This window comes from Oncorhynchus mykiss, chromosome 2, assembly GCF_013265735.2.
Source record: "Oncorhynchus mykiss isolate Arlee chromosome 2, USDA_OmykA_1.1, whole genome shotgun sequence".
NCBI classification, from domain to species: domain Eukaryota; kingdom Metazoa; phylum Chordata; class Actinopteri; order Salmoniformes; family Salmonidae; genus Oncorhynchus; species Oncorhynchus mykiss.
This window is the reverse complement of record NC_048566.1, coordinates 22,084,809-22,109,199: the sequence shown is the minus strand read 5'-3', so window position 1 is coordinate 22,109,199 and position 24,391 is coordinate 22,084,809. Positions and strand designations below refer to the sequence as shown.

Sequence of the window (24,391 nt, the reverse complement as noted above, 5' to 3'; positions counted from 1 at the left end):
CTGGGACTGAGATGCTCAGTCTGGTACAGAAGTCTGGGACTGAGATGCTCAGTCTGGTACAGAAGTCTGGGATGAGAGTCTCAGTCTGGTACAGATGTCTGGGACTGAGATGCTCAGTCTGGTACAGAAGTCTGGGACTGAGAGGCTCAGTCTGGTACAGAAGTCTGGGACAGAGAGTCTCAGTCTGGTACAGAAGTCTGGGACGAGAGTCTCAGTCTGGTACAGATGTCTGGGACTGAGATGCTCAGTCTGGTACAGAAGTCTGGGACTGAGATGCTCAGTCTGGTACAGATGTCTGGGACCGAGAGTCTCAGTCTGGTACAGATGTCTGGGACAGAGAGTCTCAGTCTGGTACAGATGTCTGGGACTGAGATGCTCAGTCTGGTACAGAAGTCTGGGACTGAGAGGCTCAGTCTGGTACAGAAGTCTGGGACAGAGAGTCTCAGTCTGGTACAGATGTCTGGGACTGAGATGCTCAGTCTGGTACAGAAGTCTGGGACTGAGATGCTCAGTCTGGTACAGAAGTCTGTGACAGAGAGGCTCAGTCTGGTACAGATGTCTGGGACTGAGATGCTCAGTCTGGTACAGAAGTCTGGGACAGAGAGGCTCAGTCTGGTACAGAAGTCTGTGACAGAGAGGCTCAGTCTGGTACAGATGTCTGGGACTGAGATGCTCAGTCTGGTACAGAAGTCTGGGACAGAGAGTCTCAGTCTGGTATAGATGTCTGGGACTGAGATGCTCAGTCTGGTACAGAAGTCTGGGACTGAGATGCTCAGTCTGGTACAGAAGTCTGTGACAGAGAGGCTCAGTCTGGTACAGATGTCTGGGACTGAGATGCTCAGTCTGGTACAGAAGTCTGGGTTTGGGAGGATACTAACGCAGAGGCCGATGAGGACAGAGAGATATGACTCACAGATATTAAAAGAGAGGTGAGTGTGTGCGTGCCTGCGTGTAGAGGGCAGGGGGTTACTAACGAGGCGGGCAATGAGGTCTTCGAGATAATTAACGTCAACAGTGAGGCAGTGTGTGTATGTGGGCGCACATGCATGCCTGTGTGTGAGTGTGTAGAGAGATGAAGGGTACTAACGAGGAATACGATGTGAGCATAGAGGTGGATTCCCAGTTGGATGCCGTTGACGATCTTCTCCCGTGCCCAGCGAGGGATGCCAAAGTTAGCTATCAGAGCCATGACGGGCACAGCGAAAAACCTGCCAGAGGGAGAGAGAGGAGAGAGAGATAATGAGGGAGAGAGATTATTAAGAGAGATAGATAATGAGGGAGAGAGAGGAGAGATAGATAATGAGTGAGAGAGAGGAGAGAGAGATAATGAGTGAGAGAGAGGAGATAGAGATAATGAGGGAGAGAGAGGAGAGAGAGATAATGAGGGAGAGAGATTAAGAGAGAGAGAGAAGAGATAGATAATGAGGGAGAGAGAGGAGAGAGAGATAATGAGGGAGAGAGATTAAGAGAGAAAGAGGAGAGAGAGATAATGAGGGAGAGAGAGGAGAGAGAGATAATGAGGGAGAGAGAAGAGAGAGAGATAATGAGGGAGAGAGATTAAGAGAGAAAGAGGAGAGAGAGATAATGAGGGAGAGAGAGGAGAGAGAGATAATGAGGGAGAGAGATTAAGAGAGAAAGAGGAGAGAGAGATAGGGAAGGGAGAGATTGAGATATGTAAAGGAAGGAGGAGAAAAAATGAATATGGTGGAGTAGTGACAAAAGGAAACGAGAGGCGGAGGAGGACGGATTTAAGACGAGCATAAGAGAAGTGGAACGATAAGGGAGACGGGGAGTTTATCGGGTGCAATGCTTTTTAGGGAATGAAGTTGATGAACCTGACAGAGAATAACTGCATGCAGAGAGTGAAGGGTTGTAGGGCTATGTCCTCTCACCAGAGTGTGTATGCCGTGAAGAAGGGGATGTAGAAGGGTTGTTTCTCAGGGTAGTGTTTGAGGGAGATCAGGACGGCGTAGCAGAACCACACGTAGGCCAGCAGCTGGAGACCCATCAGACCGTAGCCCGCCGGGCTGTCATATGCATACAGCACCTCACCTGGGTCAAAGAACTGAGACACACACACACTTACAACGTCATACAACCACTCTAATGGACCGCACCCTACTAATCAACCTACTAACTTTACCCTCAAATAGCAGAGAGGTGTATTACAATACGTTCCCCAGCATGTGTTGTAACAGCCTGTGGATTGCTGACATGTTGGGATGTGAAATCTACTCGTTTTTGTTGGTGAGTGTGTCTACAAATGTGTGCGTATGTGTGTGTATGTTTGTTTGTGTGTGTGTGTGTGTGTCCGCGTCATTGACACTTCTCTACAACTGGGTCATTGACAGTGCCTCTGCTTGCGGGCTATGTATTCAGTTTCACAGGCCAGAGACTGGATATCATTGGTCAAACAGGGTAACCGTGCCCGAGACCTGAAGACTAGCTCCTAGAGCAAATACCTAGACTTCAACTCAGTAGGCTAACATAGTGTTGTGGGACACAGGAATCCCCGGTTGAAACTTAGACCGTCATACACTGGCCCTTCACGTATAGCATGGACGGTAGGAGTGTAGCAGCAGCAGTTCTGTAGTGTAGACTGCAGTACCTCTGCCTCGTATATGAAGAGGATGATATAGGTGACGGTGTAGACTGTCATGTAGATGGACAGCTTGACAGATCCACTGTGGCTGATCCTCGCCCTGACAGAGACGGATACACACAGGGGGGTTAGCTTTCACACAGACAGATGAATACACACACATACTCTCCTCCTGCAAACAGAGATGGATTTCCTCACCCACGTATGCGCACACACACACACACACACACGCACTCACACACACGGTTGGCCACATATTCCCTCTTTATGGTGAAGTGTAGTCAGGCAGCTTATCTAAATGGCTATTCATCACCACATTTAAGAGATGTAGCAATAATGACAAAGTCTGCTCTAATAAAGTCACAGCTACTATACTGTATGAGATAGTGAGAGAGAAAGGGAGAAAGACAGAGGGCAATGAGAGAGGAGCAGAGCGGGAAGAGAAAGAGAAACAGGGAAAGTAGAGTGAGAGCAAGTGAGAAAGACAGAGAGAGACTGGGCTACTGGTACGAGTTAGAAGGAGTAAGACAGAGAGAGACTGGGCTACTGGTACGAGTTAGAAGGAGTAAGACAGAGAGAGACTGGGCTACTGGTACGAGTTAGAAGGAGTAAGACAGAGAGAGACTGGGCTACTGGTACGAGTTAGAAGGAGTAAGACAGAGAGAGACTGGGCTATTGGTACGAGTCAGAAGGAGTATGACAGAGAGAGACTGGGCTACTGGTACGAGTCAGAAGGAGTAAGACAGAGAGAGACTGGGCTACTGGTACGAGTTAGAAGGAGTAAGACAGAGAGACTGGGCTCCTGGTACGAGTTAGAAGGAGTAGGACAGAGAGAGACTGAGCTCCTGGTACGAGTTAGAAGGAGTAAGACAGAGAGAGACTGGGCTACTGGTACGAGTTAGACGGAGTAGGACAGAGAGAGACTGGGCTACTGGTACGAGTTAGAAGGAGTAAGACAGAGAGAGACTGGGCTACTGGTACGAGTTAGAAGGAGTAGGACAGAGAGAGACTGGGCTACTGGTACGAGTTAGAAGGAGTAGGACAGAGAGAGACTGGGCTACTGGTACGAGTTAGAAGGAGTAGGACAGAGAGAGACTGGGCTACTGGTACGAGTTAGAAGGAGTAGGACAGAGAGAGACTGGGCTACTGGTACGAGTTAGAAGGAGTAAGACAGAGAGAGACTGGGCTACTGGTACGAGTTAGAAGGAGTAAGACAGAGAGAGACTGGGCTACTGGTACGAGTTAGAAGGAGTAGGACAGAGAGAGACTGGGCTACTGGTACGAGTTAGAAGGAGTAAGACAGAGAGAGACTGGGCTACTGGTACGAGTTAGAAGGAGTAAGACAGAGAGAGTGGCTGGAGGATTTAATCCTGAGACACACTGTAAGCAGTGAACCTGTAATCCAGACAAGCAGTTAGACTGACATGTCCCCTAGGGTAGAGGGACAGCTACTGTAGCTCTGACCCTGAGACCATAGGTGAGATGGCCTGAGACACACACACAAACACACTCCCTACCTGGTGACAGTGAAGCCTTTTCCCAGCAGGATCAGCATCAGCAGGAACACCAGGAAACTGACAGAGAACAGTAATTTCCCTGGAGAGAGAGAGAGAGATGGGAAGAAAATGAGAACCCCACAGAGAGTGAAAGAAAGGTTACTGTAAGTAGGTTATATTATCTGAATATGTAACATCATACCAGAACCTAAAATCAGGTCACTCACTCACTCCAGTACACGCTCACACACACTTGCAACACACACCCAAATAAGGACACACACATCTTCTCGTGTGCACTCTCTTACACTGCATGGGTTGTGTGGGAAAGTTTCTGCATTACGTCCTTTATCAGGGTGTTTCTGGATTACATCCTTTATCAGGGTGTTTCTTCATTACATCCTTCATCAGGGTGATTCTGCATTACGTCCTTTATCAGGGTGTTTCTGGATTACATCCTTTATCAGGGTGTTTCTGCATTACATCCTTTATCAGGGTGTTTCTTCATTACATCCTTTATCAGGGTGTTTCTGCATTACATCCTTTATCAGGGTGTTTCTGCATTACATCCTTTATCTGGGTGTTTCTTAATTACATACTTTATCAGGGTGTTTCTTCATTACATCCTTTATCAGGGTGTTTCTGCATTACATCCTTTATCAGGGTGTTTCTGCATTACATCCTTCATCAGGGTGTTTCTGCATTACATCCTTCATCAGGGTGTTTCTGCATTACATCCTTTATCAGGGTGATTCTGCATTACATCCTTCATCAGGGTGTTTCTGCATTACATCCTTCATCAGGGTGTTTCTGCATTACATTCTTTATCAGGGTGTTTCGGCATTACATCCTTCATCAGGGTGTTTCTGGATTACATCCTTTATCAGGGTGTTTCTTCATTACATCCTTCATCAGGGTGATTCTGCATTACGTCCTTTATCAGGGTGTTTCTGGATTACATCCTTTATCAGGGTGTTTCTGCATTACATCCTTTATCAGGGTGTTTCTTCATTACATCCTTTATCAGGGTGTTTCTGCATTACATCCTTTATCAGGGTGTTTCTGCATTACATCCTTTATCTGGGTGTTTCTTAATTACATACTTTATCAGGGTGTTTCTTCATTACATCCTTTATCAGGGTGTTTCTGCATTACATCCTTTATCAGGGTGTTTCTGCATTACATCCTTCATCAGGGTGTTTCTGCATTACATCCTTCATCAGGGTGTTTCTGCATTACATTCTTTATCAGGGTGTTTCGGCATTACATCCTTCATCAGGGTGATTCTGCATTACATCCTTTATCAGGGTGATTCTGCATTACATCCTTCATCAGGGTGTTTCTGGATTACATCCTTTATCAGGGTGTTTCTTCATTACATCCTTCATCAGGGTGATTCTGCATTACGTCCTTTATCAGGGTGTTTCTGGATTACATCCTTTATCAGGGTGATTCTGCATTACGTCCTTTATCAGGGTGTTTCTGGATTACATCCTTTATCAGGGTGTTTCTGGATTACATCCTTTATCAGGGTGTTTCTGCATTACATCCTTTATCAGGGTGTTTCTGCATTACATCCTTCATCAGGGTGTTTCTGCATTACATTCTTTATCAGGGTGTTTCTGCATTACATTCTTTATCAGGGTGTTTCTGCATTACATCCTTTATCAGGGTGATTCTGCATTACATCCTTCATCAGGGTGATTCTGCATTACATCCTTCATCAGGGTGATTCTGCATTACATCCTTTATCAGGGTGATTCTGCATTACATCCTTTATCAGGGTGATTCTGCATTACATCCTTTATCAGGGTGTTTCTGCATTAAATCCTTTATCAGGGTGTTTCTGCATTACATCCTTTATCAGGGTGTTTCTGGATGACATCTATTATCAGGGTGTTTCTGCATTACATCCTTTATCAGGGTGTTTGTGATGATCATGCTCACCCATTATCTTGAGACTGCCGTTGCCCACTCCATCTCTGGCATACAGGCCCCAGTAGATACAGTGGAACAGAAGGCTAACAACTGAGGGGAGGAGGAGGGAGGAGAGGGAGAGACAGAGAGAGGGATATTTCACTGTTCTGCACTGCAGAGCTGCATATAGCAGCAGCAGTCCTACCCTATACAGAGACAGGGAGCTATCTGTATGGTGCTGAAGCAGTGGTTAATATCTATGATAATCAGAAGGAGTCATTACCATGTCTGAGATGTCAACGACTGCAGTGTGTGAGTCAGGTTGCGATGCTGCTGCAATCAGCTGTGTGTGTGAGTGTGAGTGTGAGTGAGAGAGAGAGAGAGAGAGAGATAGAGAAAGAGAGAGTGAGAGAGAGTGAGAGAGAGTGAGAGATGTGGTCCACACTCACCCTCTACACCAGCCGCAGTCATAAACATCTTATATGTCGTATGGAGAAGCTGCCTTCCTTTCAGATTATCTAGGAGAGATAGAGAAAGATAGAGACAAATAAAGAGATATATGAAGAGGAGAGATATATGAAGAGAGAGAGACAGATGAAGAGGAGAGAGATATGAAGAGAGAGAGACAGATGAAGAGGAGAGAGATATGAAGAGAGAGAGAGACAGATGAAGAGGAGAGAGATATGAAGAGGAGAAAGGAGAGACAGATGAAGAGGAGAGAGATATGAAGAGGAGTGAGAGAGAGAGACAGATGAAGAGGAAAGAGAGAGACAGATGAAGAGGAGAGAGATATTAAGAGGAGCGAGAGAGAGAGAGATGAAGAGGAGAGAGATATGAAGAGGAGCGAGAGAGAGAGATGAAGAGGAGAGAGATATGAAGAGGAGAGAGAGAGAGATGAAGAGGAGAGAGATATGAAGAGGAAAGAGAGAGACAGATGAAGAGGAGAGAGATATGAAGAGGAGCGAGAGAGAGACAGATGAAGAGGAGAGAGATATGAAGAGGAGCGAGAGAGAGAGAGAGAGAGAGAGAGATGAAGAGGAGAGAGATATGAAGAGGAAAGAGAGACAGATGAAGAGGAGAGAGATATGAAGAGGAGCGAGAGAGAGAGACAGATGAAGAGGAGAGAGATGAAGAGGAGCGAGAGAGAGACAGATGAAGAGGAGAGATATGAAGAGGAAAGAGCGAGACATGAAAAAGAAAAGAGAGCAGTGGGTTAGAGGGGAAAGATGCAGTGACAGAGACACAAAAACAGAGATGGTAATGTAAAGAGAAGGATAGGGAATGAGAGGGAGGGGAGTGGTGTATTAGGCATTAGTATGTGCAGCAGGAGTCTGTGTGTTTGTAGACACATGGGCTGTATTATCTGAGAAGATACTCTCCATATTGTAACTCTGTCACATCTGCCTTCCCTTCATCTGCCCCACTTTACTTTCCCTGGCTACATGTTCAGCCCTAATGACAAGTTCCTCCACCAGAGAGGGGCCACTCTTCCCTCATTTCAGAAAGACATGCCCCCATGACTCCATAATGACAAGCTCTATTCCTCTACTCTTTGTCTTCATTCCAGAAAGGCAGGCGCTTTTCACACCCCTTCCCTCCTCCCAGAAAGGACTAGCACTTAAGGCTAGTGTAATTCTGACGTTTGGTGCATTGATGCATTAATGCCAATGAGACATTTGTGTGAAGATGGGAGTTAAGAGCAGAGATCTCAGGTTAGGATTGGCTGCTAAGAGCTTTTCTGGTGTGAGGAAGACGTGATCTGATCTTGTTCCTCAGGCACTTACAGGCAAAATAACATGAGAGGATGAAGACCAGGGAGAAGATAACCAGGAACGTGATGTCAGTTTCCAGGATCCCTGAGAATAGAGGCATGCGGTTAGGGAGAGGTAGAGAGAGGTAGAGAAATGGAGTGCGAAAGCAAGAGAGAGAGAGAGAAATGGGGAGCGAAAGTGAAAGAGAGAGAGAGGCAGATAGAGGGTGTGAGATGGTGATGAGAGAGGGGGAGGGAGGGAGAGGAACAGAGAGAGTGACAGAAAGAGAGAGAGGCACAGAGGGTGTGAGATGGTGATTGAGAGAGGCGGAGGGAGAGGAACAGAGAGGGTGACAGAAAGAGAGAGAGGCACATAGAGGGTGTGAGATGGTGATGAGAGAGGGGGAGGGAGGGAGAGGAACAGAGAGAGTGACAGAAAGAGAGAGAGGCACATAGAGGGTGTGAGATGGTGATGAGAGAGGGGGAGGGAGGGAGAGGAACAGAGAGGGTGACAGAAAGAGAGAGATTAATATTGTCATTTTCTAAACTGCGTTTCCTTTTTACCCATTCCGCTCATGTTAATCCATCATCATTAATTCATTCATCCATTCCTTCGTTGTAATAATTTGTTCATTTTAATATGCTTTATTGGCCGTGTTAAATAGTGTTGGACGAGCCATTAACGTTCATTCTGTAATCTGTGTCGTTCTCACCAAACTCGTCTGCAGAGAAATGCTGTGTCCAGAAAGACTGGCCATTGGTCAGCTTCATCTCATACTCCAGCTGCAAACCTTCCCCCTGAGACACAGAGACGGAGAGGGAGAGAGAGAGACAGAGGAAGAGAGCGGGGAGTTAGATGGAGCGACAGTGAGCGCACAAAGAGCTCATTTCACAGAGAAGAGTTCAAAGCCTCTGGAGTTTGTGTTGTTGTGCTGTAAGTGAGAGAAAAAAACCTTTGATTTCATCTGCCAGCCAAGACTCGATCTCAGTACCTCCATCAGAAGAGTGAGGAGCATGAACCGTGCACTGTCACAAAATCAATACTAGCCAGGCAGGACTGGGAGAGAGGGAGAGAGAACTTGAGAGACAGAGAACAGTGAGAGGAGACAGGCAGGATTGGGAGAGAAGGAAAGAGACAGAGAACAGTGAGAGGAGACAGACAGGACTGGGTTGGAGGGAGAGAGACAGAACGGTGAGAAGAGACAGACAGGACTGGGTTGGAGGGAGAGAGACAGAGAACAGTGAGAGGAGACAGGCAGTACTGGGAGAGAAGGAAAGAGACAGAGAACAGTGAGAGGAGACAGGCAGGACTGGGAGAGAAGGAAAGAGACAGAGAACAGTGAGAGGAGACAGACAGGACTGGGTTGGAGGGAGAGAGAGAGAGCAGTGAGAAGAGACAGACAGGACTGGGTTGGAGGGAGAGAGACAGAGAGCAGTGATAGGAGACAGACAGGACTGGGTTGGAGGGAGAGAGACAGAGAGCAGTGAGAGGAGACAGACAGGACTGGGTTGGAGGGAGAGAGACAGAGAACAGTGAGAAGAGACAGACAGGACTGGGTTGGAGGGAGAGAGACAGAGAAGTGAGAAGAGACAGACAGGACTGGGAGAGAAGGAAAGAGACAGAGCAGTGAGAAGAGAGACAGGACTGGGAGAGAAGGAGAGAGACAGAGAGCAGTGAGAAGAGACAGACAGGACTGGGTTGGAGGGAGAGAGACAGAGAGCAGTGAGAAGAGACAGAGAGCAGTGAGAGGAGACAGAGAGCAGTGAGAGGAGACAGAGAGCAGTGAGAGGAGACAGACAGGTTCTGGGTTGGAGGGAGAGAGACAGAGCAGTGAGAGGAGACAGACAGGACTGGGAGAGAAGGAGAGAGACAGAGAGCAGTGAGAATAGAGACAGGACTGGGAGAGAAGGAGAGAGACAGAGAGCAGTGAGAAGAGAGACAGGACTGGGAGAGAAGGAGAGAGACAGAGAGCAGTGAGAAGAGAGACAGGACTGGGAGAGAAGGAGAGAGAGAGAGCAGTGAGAAGAGAGACAGGACTGGGAGAGAAGGAGAGAGACAGAGAGCAGTGAGAAGAGACAGACAGGACTGGGTTGGAGGGAGAGAGACAGAGAGCAGTGAGAAGAGACAGAGAGCAGTGAGAGGAGACAGAGAGCAGTGAGAGGAGACAGAGAGCAGTGAGAGGAGACAGACAGGTTCTGGGTTGGAGGGAGAGAGACAGAGCAGTGAGAGGAGACAGACAGGACTGGGAGAGAAGGAGAGAGACAGAGAGCAGTGAGAATAGAGACAGGACTGGGAGAGAAGGAGAGAGACAGAGAGCAGTGAGAAGAGAGACAGGACTGGGAGAGAAGGAGAGAGACAGAGAGCAGTGAGAAGAGAGACAGGACTGGGAGAGAAGGAGAGAGAGAGAGCAGTGAGAAGAGAGACAGGACTGGGAGAGAGGGAGAGAGAACTTGAGAGACAGAGAACAGTGAGAGGAGACAGGCAGGATTGGGAGAGAAGGAAAGAGACAGAGAACAGTGAGAGGAGACAGACAGGACTGGGTTGGAGGGAGAGAGACAGAACGGTGAGAAGAGACAGACAGGACTGGGTTGGAGGGAGAGAGACAGAGAACAGTGAGAGGAGACAGGCAGTACTGGGAGAGAAGGAAAGAGACAGAGAACAGTGAGAGGAGACAGGCAGGACTGGGAGAGAAGGAAAGAGACAGAGAACAGTGAGAGGAGACAGACAGGACTGGGTTGGAGGGAGAGAGAGAGAGCAGTGAGAAGAGACAGACAGGACTGGGTTGGAGGGAGAGAGACAGAGAGCAGTGATAGGAGACAGACAGGACTGGGTTGGAGGGAGAGAGACAGAGAGCAGTGAGAGGAGACAGACAGGACTGGGTTGGAGGGAGAGAGACAGAGAACAGTGAGAAGAGACAGACAGGACTGGGTTGGAGGGAGAGAGACAGAGAAGTGAGAAGAGACAGACAGGACTGGGAGAGAAGGAAAGAGACAGAGCAGTGAGAAGAGAGACAGGACTGGGAGAGAAGGAGAGAGACAGAGAGCAGTGAGAAGAGACAGACAGGACTGGGTTGGAGGGAGAGAGACAGAGAGCAGTGAGAAGAGACAGAGAGCAGTGAGAGGAGACAGAGAGCAGTGAGAGGAGACAGAGAGCAGTGAGAGGAGACAGACAGGTTCTGGGTTGGAGGGAGAGAGACAGAGCAGTGAGAGGAGACAGACAGGACTGGGAGAGAAGGAGAGAGACAGAGAGCAGTGAGAATAGAGACAGGACTGGGAGAGAAGGAGAGAGACAGAGAGCAGTGAGAAGAGAGACAGGACTGGGAGAGAAGGAGAGAGACAGAGAGCAGTGAGAAGAGAGACAGGACTGGGAGAGAAGGAGAGAGAGAGAGCAGTGAGAAGAGAGACAGGACTGGGAGAGAAGGAGAGAGACAGAGAGCAGTGAGAAGAGACAGACAGGACTGGGTTGGAGGGAGAGAGACAGAGAGCAGTGAGAAGAGACAGAGAGCAGTGAGAGGAGACAGAGAGCAGTGAGAGGAGACAGAGAGCAGTGAGAGGAGACAGACAGGTTCTGGGTTGGAGGGAGAGAGACAGAGCAGTGAGAGGAGACAGACAGGACTGGGAGAGAAGGAGAGAGACAGAGAGCAGTGAGAATAGAGACAGGACTGGGAGAGAAGGAGAGAGACAGAGAGCAGTGAGAAGAGAGACAGGACTGGGAGAGAAGGAGAGAGACAGAGAGCAGTGAGAAGAGAGACAGGACTGGGAGAGAAGGAGAGAGAGAGAGCAGTGAGAAGAGAGACAGGACTGGGAGAGAAGGAGAGAGACAGAGAGCAGTGAGAAGAGAGACAGGACTGGGAGAGAAGGAGAGAGACAGAGAGCAGTGAGAAGAGAGACAGGACTGGGAGAGAAGGAGAGATAGAGCAGTGAGAAGAGAGACAGGACTGGGAGAGAAGGAGAGAGACAGAGAGCAGTGAGAAGAGAGACAGGACTGGGAGAGAAGGAGAGAGACAGAGAGCAGTGAGAAGAGACAGAGAGCAGTAAGAGGAGACAGACAGGTTCTGGGTTGGACGGAGAGAGACAGAGCAGTGAGAGGAGACAGACAGGACTGGGAGAGAAGGAGAGAGACAGAGAGCAGTGAGAATAGAGACAGGACTGGGAGAGAAGGAGAGAGACAGAGAGCAGTGAGAAGAGAGACAGGACTGGGAGAGAAGGAGAGAGACAGAGAGCAGTGAGAAGAGAGACAGGACTGGGAGAGAAGGAGAGAGACAGAGAGCAGTGAGAAGAGAGACAGGACTGGGAGAGAAGGAGAAAGAGAGAGCAGTGAGAAGAGACAGACAGGACTGGGTTGGAGGGAGAGAGACAGAGAGCAGTGAGAAGAGACAGACAGAGCAGTGAGAGGAGACAGACAGGTTCTGGGTTGGAGGGAGAAAGACAGAGCAGTGAGAGGAGACAGACAGGACTGGGAGAGAAGGAGAGAGACAGAGAGCAGTGAGAAGAGAGACAGGACTGGGAGAGAAGGAGAGAGACATAGAGCAGTGAGAAGAGAGACAGGACTGGGAGAGAAGGAGAGAGAGAGAGCAGTGAGAAGAGAGACAGGACTGGGAGAGAAGGAGAAAGACAGAGAGCAATGAGAGGAGACTAACAGGACTGGGAGAGAAGGAGACAGACAGAGAGCAGTGAGAGGAGAAAGTGACACAGAGAAAGAAGGCCAGAGTAAAGGAGAGATTCAAAGAGTGGGTGAACAAGAAAGAGTAAAAATGAGAGAAAGAGGTGAAGAGAAAAACAGAGAGAGTGACAGACGCTCCAGAGATAGTAAGAAATGAGAGAGGGTGGAAGGCGTGTATTATATTGGCAGTGTGCAGGCGAGGTAAGGCTGGGTGAGATGGGGAGAGTCCCTGGGGCCATGTGGGCCGGAGACAGAGTTTTAGCTTCAGTCCTACACCATTAGGCATCATGTCCGTCAACAGCCCTCCACTTGCTGCCGTGACAACACAACACACTCTCCAGGAAACATCCACTTCAATCCTGTCTGTCCCTATTCACAAACACTCACTCTCTACTAACATCACTACACTGCCAGTCAGTGTGTGGATACACTGGCTCTGCAACCACACACACACATACAGATGCAGACACTTGCGACACACACTTGTGCATCGATATGCCCACACAAAAGCATGCAAGCACGCATACAGACAAGATCTACACTGAGTATACCAAACATTAGGAACACCTTCCTAATATTGAGTTGTACCCTCAGCCCCCCCCCCCCCCCCCCCCCTCTCAATTCGTTGAGGCATGGGCTCTACAAGGTGTCGAAAGCTTTCCACATGGATGCAGGCCCATGTTGACTCCAATGATTCCCACAGTTGTGTCACGTTGGCTGGATGTCTTTAGGGTGGTGAACCATTCTTGATACACACAGGAAACTGTTGAGTGTGAAAAACCCTGCACAATCAATTTTTGCCTTCTGAATGGCACACAATCCATGTCTCAGTTGTCTCAAGGCTTAAAAATCCTTTAACCTGTCCCATCTGCTTCATCTACACTGATTGAAGTGGATTTAACAGGTGACATCAATAAGGGATCATAGCTTTCACCTGGATTCACCTGGTCAGTCTGTCATGGAAAGAGCAGGTGTTCTTAATGTTTTGTACACTCAGTGTATGTTAATCTGTGAGTATATTTGTTGTGTGTGTGTGGGGGGGGGGGGGTGTATACGTGTGCGGGAGGTGTGTGTCATCAGTGTAACAAGCCATCAGTGAGAAGTGAAAGGTCAGTGCTCACCCCACACTTGCTGAGAGCGATGTACCACCATCTCTCCCTCACCGAGCGGAAACTACGACCTCCCACACAACTCAGCACCTCCTCATCTCCCTCTCCTTCCACCTTAGAGACAGAGACAGCAGAAACAGAGACAGAAGCGAGAGTTGATATATTAATAGAGAAGACGCTCACACACTCAAAAACACATTGAATCAACACATCCTAACACATTTCCAAAGAGGGAGTTACACCCAGACCCCTCTGTCTTACATACACACACTCCTCACACCTCAAAATAGCTATTTTAGTTAAAAACTAAAAACAACCACAGTCCCATAGGCAAACATACAAGACAAGCCCACATATACAGTGCCTTCAGAAAGTGTTAATACCACTTGACATATTACATTTAGTTGTGTTACAGCCTGAATTAAAAATGGTTACCAGTCTCCCAGTCTTACCAGTCTCCCAGTCTTACCAGTCTCCCAGTGCCTGCCACTGAAAAGCATCCCCATGGCATGAGTCTGACATCACCATGCTTCACAGTAGGTGTTAGACGGGTGATGAGTTGTGCCTGGTTTTCTCCAGACGTAGCACTTTGCATTCAGGCAAAATAGTTCCATTTTTATCTCAGACTTTTTGTCTCATAGAATCTTTTGTCTTATGATCTCAGTCTTTCATGTGCCTTTTTGTAAACTAGAGTTGTGCTGTCATGTGCCTTTTTCTCAGGAGTGGCTTCCGTCTGGCCACCCCCTCTAAACCCAGATTGGTAAAATGCTGTAGAACCTTCAAACTCAACTCTGGACCTCAAAGCCAGTTCCAATGCATTTTTTTCTTATTTTCCTTTAATCAGGGACTGATTTAGACCTGGGACACCAAGCGGGTAAAATTAATTATCAGGTAGAACAGAAAACCAGCAGGCCCAGGACCTCGTAGGGGAAGAGTTGAATACCCCTGCTGTAGAGAGTTGTCCTTCTGGCAGGTTCTCCCATCTCAGCCAAGGAACTCTGTAGTTCTGTCAGAGTGGTCAATGGGTTTTTGGTCTCCTCCCTGACCAAGGTCCTTCTTGCCCGATTGCTCAGTTTGGTTGGACATCCTGCTCTAGGCAGAGTCTGGGTAGATCCATATTTTTCCCCATTTCCCAATGATTGGAGACCACTGTGCTCTTGGAACCTTTCAACACTAGAAATTGTTTTATACCCTTGCCCAGATATATGCCTCATCACTATTCTCTCTTGGAGCTCTACGGACAGTTCCCTGGACTTCATGGTATAGTTTTTGCTCTGTCATGCACTGTTAACTGTGGGATCTTATACAGAAAGGTGCATTTCTAAATCATGTCCAAACTATTTTATTGGCCACAGGTGGACTCCAATCAAGTTGTAGCAACATCTCAAGTATGATCAGAGGAAACGGAATGCGCCTGAACTCAGTTTGGAGTGTCATAGCAAAGGGGTGTGATATTTCATTTTCAATAAATTTACAAAACATTTCTAAAAACATGTTTTCACTTTGTCATCATGTGGTATGTGTGTATTTTTATATTTAATCTATTTCATTTTGAATTCAGGCTGTAACACAACAAAATGTGGAATAAGTCAATGGGTATGAATACTTTCTGAAGGCTCTGTATAAGACAGAGAGCTGTAGAGGTTGTCCATGTTCTTACCACACAGCCAGACCAGGTGTAGCGTGTGGTCAGGTTGATAACCTGGTTATTCTCTGGTCTCAACACCGCCTCCTTCTGGTAGCAGTCCTGCGGTCAAGAAATACGGTCAAGAATAATAAAGAAACTGTGTCATACACACATCACATTATGCACAGGTACTGGACGAACTAACCACTAATAGGTACTGGACGAACTAACCACTAATAGGTACTGGACGAACTAACCACTAATAGGTACTGGACGAACTAACCATAGAAATATATTGAATAGAAAGGGAATCGCCATTCAAGTCAATGATGGCATAATCAGTGGACTGGCAGACATTTTGAGTGCACCCATAGTTGGTATTAGATAGAACGTATCAAGAAGAAAAGGACTCCCGTGGGTCTTGCGGGATTCCATCAGGAATCCTCGAGGCCGGTGTCGGCGCACCGCTGGAGCCGCGCCTCAAGGGGGGGTGGGGGGTACTGTCACGAATTCTACCGAAGTCGGCTCCTCTCCTTGTTCGTTCGGCGATCAACGTCACCGGCTTTCTAGCCATCGCCGCTCCATTTTTCAGATTTCCATTTGTCTTGTTCCATACACACCTGGTTTTCATTTCCCCAATCTACTTGTATTTAACCCTCTGTTTCCCATCATGTTTTGTGTGTGATTGTTTTCATGTTAGGTGGTGTTAGTTTACGCGCTCTACTTTTATGTTCCGTTTTTTGAGCGCGTTTTATTCATATAGTGCTCTCGTTTTTTTGGAACTAGAATATTAGTGCTCCTTTTCATTATAATCTACTCTCCTGCACTTGACTTCGCCTCCAATACACCATCCTGACACACACATATATATACACACAGAAAGACACACACACACACCAAGCATGACACAGAGTAGTGGTTTCTCACCTTGTCTGGCTTCTTGTACACAGCTGGCCACTGAGAGCTGTCATCAAAGTAGAGCAATATATTCTGACAGCATCGCGACTAAAGAGGAGAGAGAAAATGGAGGAGGGAAGGAAGGGGAAAGGGGAGTGGGAAAGGGGGCCTAAGATTAATACAAGACTGCCTCAAAGTCTGCAGGCCACTAACAGCAACCAGAGTGACACAGAAAGGAGGACAAAAAAAGAGGAGAAGATAGGGTAGAGGACAGGAGAGGGTAAATGTATGGATAATATAACAGGAACAGACAAAGGTAGGTACAATTACCAAAGACAGAAAGAGTGATGAAATCAATTTAGAGGAGAGAAAGGGAGAGAATCAGTGAGGAGAGAGACAAGCGAGAGATGGACATAGAGATGGACATAGAGATGGACATAGAGGAATGATGAAGGATGATTTGTAAAACAAAGTTTGTCAGACAGAAAATAAGAAAATAATAGGGTACAGTGGGACAATATGAGAGAGAGAGAGAGAGAGAGAGAGAGACAGAGAGAGACAGAGAGACAGAGGGACAGACAGACAGACAGGAAAGCAACTCACTAAGAGGGGGAGAGCCAACAATACTGATGGAACGGAATAAGAAAAGAATAGGGTACAGTGGGACAATATGAGAGAGAGAGAGAGAGAGGGAGAGAGAGGGAGAGAGGGGGAGAGAGGGAGAGAGAGGGGGGGGACAGACAGACAGACAGACAGACAGGAAAGCAACTCACTAAGAGGGGGAGAGCCAACAATACTGATGGAACGGAATAAGAAAATAGAATGATAGATAGGGGGTCAGTTGTACTATAACCTGACCTTTTGGTAGCGGAACCGGAAGTCCAGACGTCCAAAATCAGTGAGAAAACAGAAGCGAGTAAGGAACAGCCAGTCCTGTTTAGAGTGGGGAACCAGAGCCGGGCGAGGAGGATGAGGGAGAGAGGGGCATAGGGTAGAGAATGGGGAGAGAAGAGAGGGAGATGAAGGTGAGATGGGGAAGAGATCAGGAGAACCTGGCTGTAATATTCAACCAGCATCATACCAAGACATTGTGCTGATGGTATACAGTTCTTCACTGTCCTTCCATAAAGGCACTGCAGCAGGGTATCAGTCAATGGGCTGTGCTGCAGATGTAGGCTGACAGACACAGACACAGGCTGTATAGAATTGATCATTAATAAGGGATCGGTGTCCCTATACCGGGACGGTTGAGCTAATGTGAGCTAATGTTATTAGCAAAACCTAAGCAAGTAACAGCAAACTTTCCAGGACATAGACATGTCTTATATGAGCGAGCAGAAAGCTTAAATTTAGTAGCTACTGTAGCTATTACAGTGAAAATATACAATGATATTGTTTGAGGACAGTGCACAACAACAACAAAAACGTATCACGACAACTGGTTTGATACATTCACCTCTGAAGGTAAATAATGTACTTACATTCAGTAATCTTGCTCTGATTATTCATCCGGAGGGTCCCAGAGATAAAATGTAGCATAGTTTTGTTTGATAAAATCCATTTTTATATTCAAATGTACAGCAAGAACTGGGTTCTACAGTTTGAACTCTTGCTGCCTCTGGCTCCACACCCACCCCGCCCGGCCATCTAGATGTATGAAAGTTAGTGTACAAGCTAATGATCCATCATGTAGGACATTCCTGGGAGTGTGTAAACTTACATTTTGTATTACCATATAATTTTTGTAAATTCTATATAATTAAGCACTTGAAAATGAATACATTTACCAATTCGGCACATTTGGGCAGACACATTTGGATCAATCTGAAACTTTGCACACACGCCGCTGCCATCTCGTGCACAAAATCTAAATTGCAATATTATATTATGGCCTTTCTCTTGCATTTCAAAAAGTATTATCTTTTACCAGATCGAATGTGTTATATTATCCTACATTAATTTCAAATTTCCACAAACTTTAAAGTGTTTATTTTCAAATGGTATCAAGAATGTGCATATCCTTGCTTCAGGTCCAGAGCTACAGGCAGTTAGATTTGGGTATGTCATTTTAGGTGAAAATAGAGAAAGGGTACGATCCTTAAGGGGTTTTAAACAACACAGAAAAAATGGAATTTACAGCTGCACTATATCTCATAGATAGAGAGCAAATCTGTAGCCATATGTCAGAGAGCAAGCCATCTGTAGTTAACAGTTAACACATTCAGCCATACAGTCCCAGTCAAAAATTTGGACACACCAACTCATTCATTGTTTTTTTAAAATTTATTTATTTTTACAATTTTCTACATTGTAGAATAATAGTGAAAACTATCAAAAAAGTCAAAACTATGAAAAAACACATATAGAATCATGTAGTAACCCAAAAAGTGTTAAACAAATCTAAATATATTTTATATTCTTTAAAGTAGCCACCCTTTGCATTGATGACAGCTTTGCAGACTCTTGGCATTCTCTCAACCAGCTTCATGAAGAATGATTTTCCAACAGTCTTGAAGGAGTTCCCACATACAGTGGGGCAAAAAAGTATATAGTCAGCCACCAATTGTGCAAGTTCTCCCACTTAAAAAGATGAGAGAGGCCTGTAATTTTCATCATAGGTACACTTCAACTATGACAGACAAAATGAGGAAAAAAAAGGAAAAAAATCCAGAAAATCACATTGTAGGATTTTTAATGAATTTATTTGCAAATTATGGTGGAAAATAAGTATTTGGTCAATAACAAAAGTTTATCTCAATACTTTGTTATATACCCTTTGTTGGCAATGACAGAGGTCAAACGTTTTCTGTAAGTCTTCACAAGGTTTTCACACACTGTTGCTGGTATTTTGGCCCATTCCACCATGCAGATGTCCTCTAGAGCAGTGATGTTTTGGGGCTGTTGCTGGTCAACACAGACTTTCAACTCCCTCCAAAGATTTTCTATGGGGTTGAGATCTGGAGACTGGCTAGGCCACTCCAGGACCTTGAAATGCTTCTTACGAAGCCACTCCTTCGTTGCCCGGGCGGTGTGTTTGGGATCATTGTCATGCTGAAAGACCCAGCCACGTTTCATCTTCAATGCCCTTGCTGATGGAAGGAGGTTTTCACTCAAAATCTCACAATACATGGCCCCATTCATTCTTTCCTTTACACTGATCAGTCGTCCTGGTCCCTTTGCAGAAAAACAGCCCCAAAGCATGTTTCCACCCCCATGCTTCACAGTAGGTATGGTGTTCTTTGGATACAACGCAGCATTCTTTGTCCTCCAAACACGACAAGTTGAGTTTTTACCAAAAAGTTATATTTTGGTTTCATCTGACCATATGACATTCTCCCAATCTTCTTCTGGATCATCCAAATGCTCTCTAGCAAACTTCAGACGGGCCTGGACATGTACTGGCTTAAGCAGGGGGACACGTCTGGCACTGCAGGATTTGAGTCCCTGGCAGATTTGAGTCCCTAGTGTGTTACTGATGGTAGGCTTTGTTACTTTGGTCCCAGCTCTCTGCAGGTCATTTACTAGGTCCCCCCGTGTGGTTCTGAGATTTTTGATCATCGTTCTTGTTACCATTTTGACCCCATGGGGTGAGATCTTGTGTCAAGCCCCAGATCGAGGGAGATTATCAGTGGTCTTGTATGTCTTCCATTTCCTAATAATTGATTTCTTCAAACCAAGCTGCTTACCTATTGCAGATTCACTCTTCCCAGCCTGGTGCAGGTCTACAATTTTGCTTCTGGTATCCTTCTACAGCTCTTTGGTCTTGGCCATAGTGGAGTTTGGAGTGTGACTGTTTGAGGTTGTGGACAGGTGTCTTTTATACTGATAACAAGTTCAAACAGGTGCCATTAATACAGGTAATGAGTGGAGGACAGAGGAGCCTCTTAAAGAAGAAGTTACAGGTCTGTGAGAGCCAGAAATCTTGCTTGTTTGTAGGTGACCAAATACTTATTTTCCACCATAATTTGCAAATAAATTCATAAAAAATACTACAATGTGATTTTCTGGATTGTTTTTTCTCATTTTGCCTGTCATAGTTGAAGTGTTGAAAATTACAGACCTCTCTCATCTTTTTAAGTGGCAGAACTTGCACAATTGGTGGCTGACTAAATACTTTTTTGCCCCACTGTATGCTGAGCACTTGTTACTCATCCCAAACCATCTCAATTGGGTTGAGGTCGGGTGATTATGGAGGCCAGGTCATCTGATGCACCACTCCATCACTCTCCTTCTTGATCAATTTGCCCTTGTCATTGTCCTGTTGAAAAACAAATAATAGTCCCACTAAGGGCAAACCAGATGGGATGGCGTATCGCTGCAGAATGCTATGGTAGTCATGATGGTTAAGTGTGCCTTGAATTATAAATAAATCACTGACAGTGTCACCAACAAAGCACCCCCACACCATCACACCTCCTCCTCCATGCTTCACGGTGGGAACCACACATGCGGAGATTATCCGTTCACCTACTTTGCGTCTCACAAAGTCATGGTGGTTGGAACCAAACATCTCAAATTTGGACTCATCAGACCAAAGGACAGATTTCCACCAGTCTAAAGTCCATTGCTCGTGTTTCTCTTAGCCCAAGTAAGTCTCTTATTATTATTAGTGTCCTTTAGTAGTGGTTTCTTTGCAGCAATTCAACCATAATATTGACTTGGTCTTTTACCAAATAGGGCTATCTTCTGTATACCACCCCTACCTTGTCACAACACAACTGATTGGCTCAAAAGCATTAAGAATGAAAGAAATTCCGCCAATGAACTTTTACCAAGGCACACCTGTTAATTGAAATGCATTCCATGTGACTACCTCATGAAGCTGGTTGAAAGAATGCCAAGAGTGTGAAAAAGCTGTCCTCAAGGCAAAGAGTGGCTACTTTGAAGAATCTCAAATCTCAAATATATTTTGTGTTATTTCATAGTTTTGATGTCTTCACTACTATTCTGCAATGTAGAAAATTGTAAAAAAATAAAGAAACCCCTTGAATGAGTAGATGTGTCCAAACTTTTGACTGGTACTGTATATCAAGAGGTCTAACTTCCAGACCTGCTGAAGCATACAGTACTACATACTGCACTTCAATGTATTGTATTGTCCTAGGCTAAAGGTGTATCCATGACTACAGAGCAGTCACAAAGGAGGAGAGGTGGTGGGGCTGGAGACCTGGGGTATATCATATGACTGCCCAAGGACTGTGAAAGACCCCCTTGTTAGGCTCAGACACAAACACACCAAACCTCCATTCCCCCATTATTGTCATAGCAACTGCCACATGCTGCCTGAGTTTGCAGCTGCCATAGAAACCATGAAAGTCACTGCACTCACTCAGAAATACACACACTCCTTTCTACTTCCTCCTCTCTTTCACACACACACACACACACACACACACACACACAACCCCGTAAATGAATCTGTGTTTCTGTGTTGCACGGACAAATTAATCTAATTTTAGACAATTCCTTAACGTCTTTCCATTTGTATTGACCATCTCTCTCGTTCTAGCCGTCTTTCTGTATCTATGACCTCTTCTTCGATTTGGCTGGGCTGTTTGAGGCCTGATGTTTTCAGTTGCTGATCACTTCCAGCCATGCAGTCCTGTCTTACCCTGGTCATACTCAGTAAGGAAATAGAGTCCAACAACAGTGTTTCTGAGTTCTGTCTTACCCTGTTCTTACCCAATAAGGTAGAAATGGTCATCAAAATTGTTAAAAGGTCCAAAGACATTATATTCCCCTTAAATGCAACAGTTGAACAATGGATGAAGATACTCCAAACTTTTTAAATCTTTATAATCCATCAGATATTGAACTTTAGCACATCATGAATGGAGTTCTGGCATTTTGGTGGGAATTCAGCTATATAGACATTTTCTTACTGTATCAGATATTTTTTATATATATTTTGTGTTCAAATGAAGACAATTATATGTGACATATTTGCATAAATACACCATGTATATTTGCATCTATGAATAAATTAACATAAGGAGAGTAACAGGGCTGCAACCACCAAAAACTTGCTCTGTTTACCCTACCTGCAGTCACCTGTGCTGTCTACCCTACCTGCAGTCACCTGCTCTGTCTACCCTACCTGCAGTCACCTGCGCTGTCTACCCTACCTGCAGTCACCTGCTCTGTCTACCCTACCTGCAGTCACCTGTGCTGTCTACCCTACCTGCAGTCACCTGCTCTGTCTACCCTACCTGCAGTCACCTGTGCTGTCTATACTACCTGCAGTCACCTGTGCTGTCTACCCTACCTGCAGTCACCTGTGCTGTCTACCCTACCTGCAGTCACCTGTGCTGTCTACCCTACCCGCAGTCACCTGTGCTGTCTACACTACCTGCAGTCACCTGTGCTGTCTACCCTATCTGCACTCACATGCTCTGTCTATACTACCTGCAGTCACCTGTGCTGCCTATACTACCTGCAGTCACCTGTGCTGCCTATACTACCTGCAGTCACCTGTGCTGTCTACCCTATCTGCACTCACCTGTGCTGTCTACCCTATCTGCACTCACCTGCTCTGTCTATACTACCTGCAGTCACCTGTGCTGTCTACCCTACCTGCAGTCACCTGTGCTGTCTACCCTACCTGCAGTCACCTGTGCTGTCTACCCTACCTGCAGTCACCTGTGCTGTCTAGACAGCCTCATTAATTACTGTTGTTGTCACGTTGCTTAACTAAAAAACAATGCTAATACAGGATACCCTCAGATTCAAAAGTCCAACACATGGTGTAAAAATATATGTACCCCCCTCCCCAATGATACAAATATTTCCATGCCCCTTCCTTGTACTGTAAAATAAACTGCACCCCCCCCCCAAAAAAAATGACTCTAAATAATGTTTATGCCCACAAATAACAATAACTGTAACGGCCCTGTGTTTATAAACGTGGATAAAGACTTTGCCACTTCACCATTCTTTGTGGCACAGTCGAAGCCAGGCAGGGCTACGGGCCAGAAGGTTGAGGGTTCACTGACCACCACAGACGATCTCGCGCTCCCTGGCTGTTTCATTACACTACGATCAGAGCTGGCTGCAGACAATGATCAGCTATGGGGAAAATCAGATTTTCAACATTTTAATGCCATATTTATAATACTATAATATATATGCAATTAATTTTCCACCAACAGGTTTCTGTGCCAATGCACCACACAACCAATAAATAAAGTATACTGACGTCGGGCACTTCAATATCATGGTTTGCGTTTTCAATACCACAATACATACAGTTGAAGTCAGAAGTTTACATACACCTTAGCCAAATACATTTAAACTCTGTTTTTCACAATTTAATCCTAGTAAAAATTCCCTGTCTTATGATCACCACTTTATTTTAAGAATGTGAAATGTCATAATAATAGTAGAGAGAATGATTTATTTCAGCTTGTATTTCTTTCATCATATGCCCAGTGGGTCAGAAGTGTACATACACTCAATTAGTATTTGGTAGCATTGCCTTTAAAATTGTTTAACTTGGGTCAAACGTTTCGGGTAGCCTTCCACAAGCTTCTCACAAGTTGGGTGAATTTTGGCCCATTCCTCCTGACAAAGCTATTGTAACTGAGTCAGGTTTGTAGGCCTCCTTGCTAGCACACGATTTTTAAGTTCTGCCCACAAATTTTTCACTAGGGTTGAGGTCAGGGCTTTGTGATGGCCACTCCAATACCTTGACTTTGTTGTGGCAAATTGGCTTAAGGACAACTTTGGAAGTATGCTTGGGGTCATTGTCCATTAGGAAGACCCATCTGGAACCAAGCTTTAACTGATGTCTTGAGATGTTGCTTCAATATATCCACATAATTGTCCTTCCTCATGATGCCATCTATTTTTTGAAGTGCACCAGTCCCCCCTGCAGCAAAGCACCCCCACAACATGATGCTGCCACCCCCGTGCTTCACGATTGGGATGGTGTTCTTCGGCTTGCAAGCCTCCCCCTTTTTCCTCCAAACATAACGATGGTTATTATGGCCAAACAGTTCTATTTTTGTTTCATCAGACCAGAGAACATTTCTCTAAAAAGTAGTAAAGTAGATCTTTGTCCCCATGTGCAGTTCCAAACTGTAGTCTGGCTTATTATGGTGGTTTTGGAGCAGTGGCTTCTTCCTTGCTGAACGGCCTTTCAGGTTATGTCAATATAAGACTCGTTTTACTGTGGATATAGATAATTTTGTACCTGTTTCCTCCAGCATCTTCACAAGGTCCTTTGCTGTTTTTCTGGGACTGATTTGCACTTTTCGCACCAAAGCATGTTCATCTAGGAGACAGAAGGCGTCTCCTTCCTGAGCGGTATGACGGCTACGTGGTCCCATGGT

General features: G+C 45.8%; 1 protein-coding gene across 2 annotated transcripts in view; it reads right to left on the bottom strand.

Annotated features, from left to right (window-relative positions):
• The window catches only part of LOC110537757 (transmembrane protein 145), a 37,292-nt gene that overhangs the window by 6,082 nt on the left and 6,819 nt on the right, over positions 1-24,391 (bottom strand). For both annotated transcript variants that reach the window (XM_036942152.1, XM_036942162.1), the window contains exons 2-13: positions 16,920-16,994; positions 16,092-16,169; positions 15,198-15,284; positions 13,550-13,651; positions 8,479-8,563; positions 7,800-7,871; positions 6,465-6,533; positions 6,046-6,126; positions 4,120-4,198; positions 2,609-2,702; positions 1,893-2,065; positions 1,088-1,208 (exon numbers count right to left, since the gene is read on the bottom strand). In XM_036942152.1, coding sequence (XP_036798047.1) covers positions 1,088-1,208; positions 1,893-2,065; positions 2,609-2,702; positions 4,120-4,198; positions 6,046-6,126; positions 6,465-6,533; positions 7,800-7,871; positions 8,479-8,563; positions 13,550-13,651; positions 15,198-15,284; positions 16,092-16,169; positions 16,920-16,994 — 1,116 coding nt within the window. The remainder of the gene's footprint in view (positions 1-1,087; positions 1,209-1,892; positions 2,066-2,608; positions 2,703-4,119; positions 4,199-6,045; positions 6,127-6,464; positions 6,534-7,799; positions 7,872-8,478; positions 8,564-13,549; positions 13,652-15,197; positions 15,285-16,091; positions 16,170-16,919; positions 16,995-24,391) is intronic.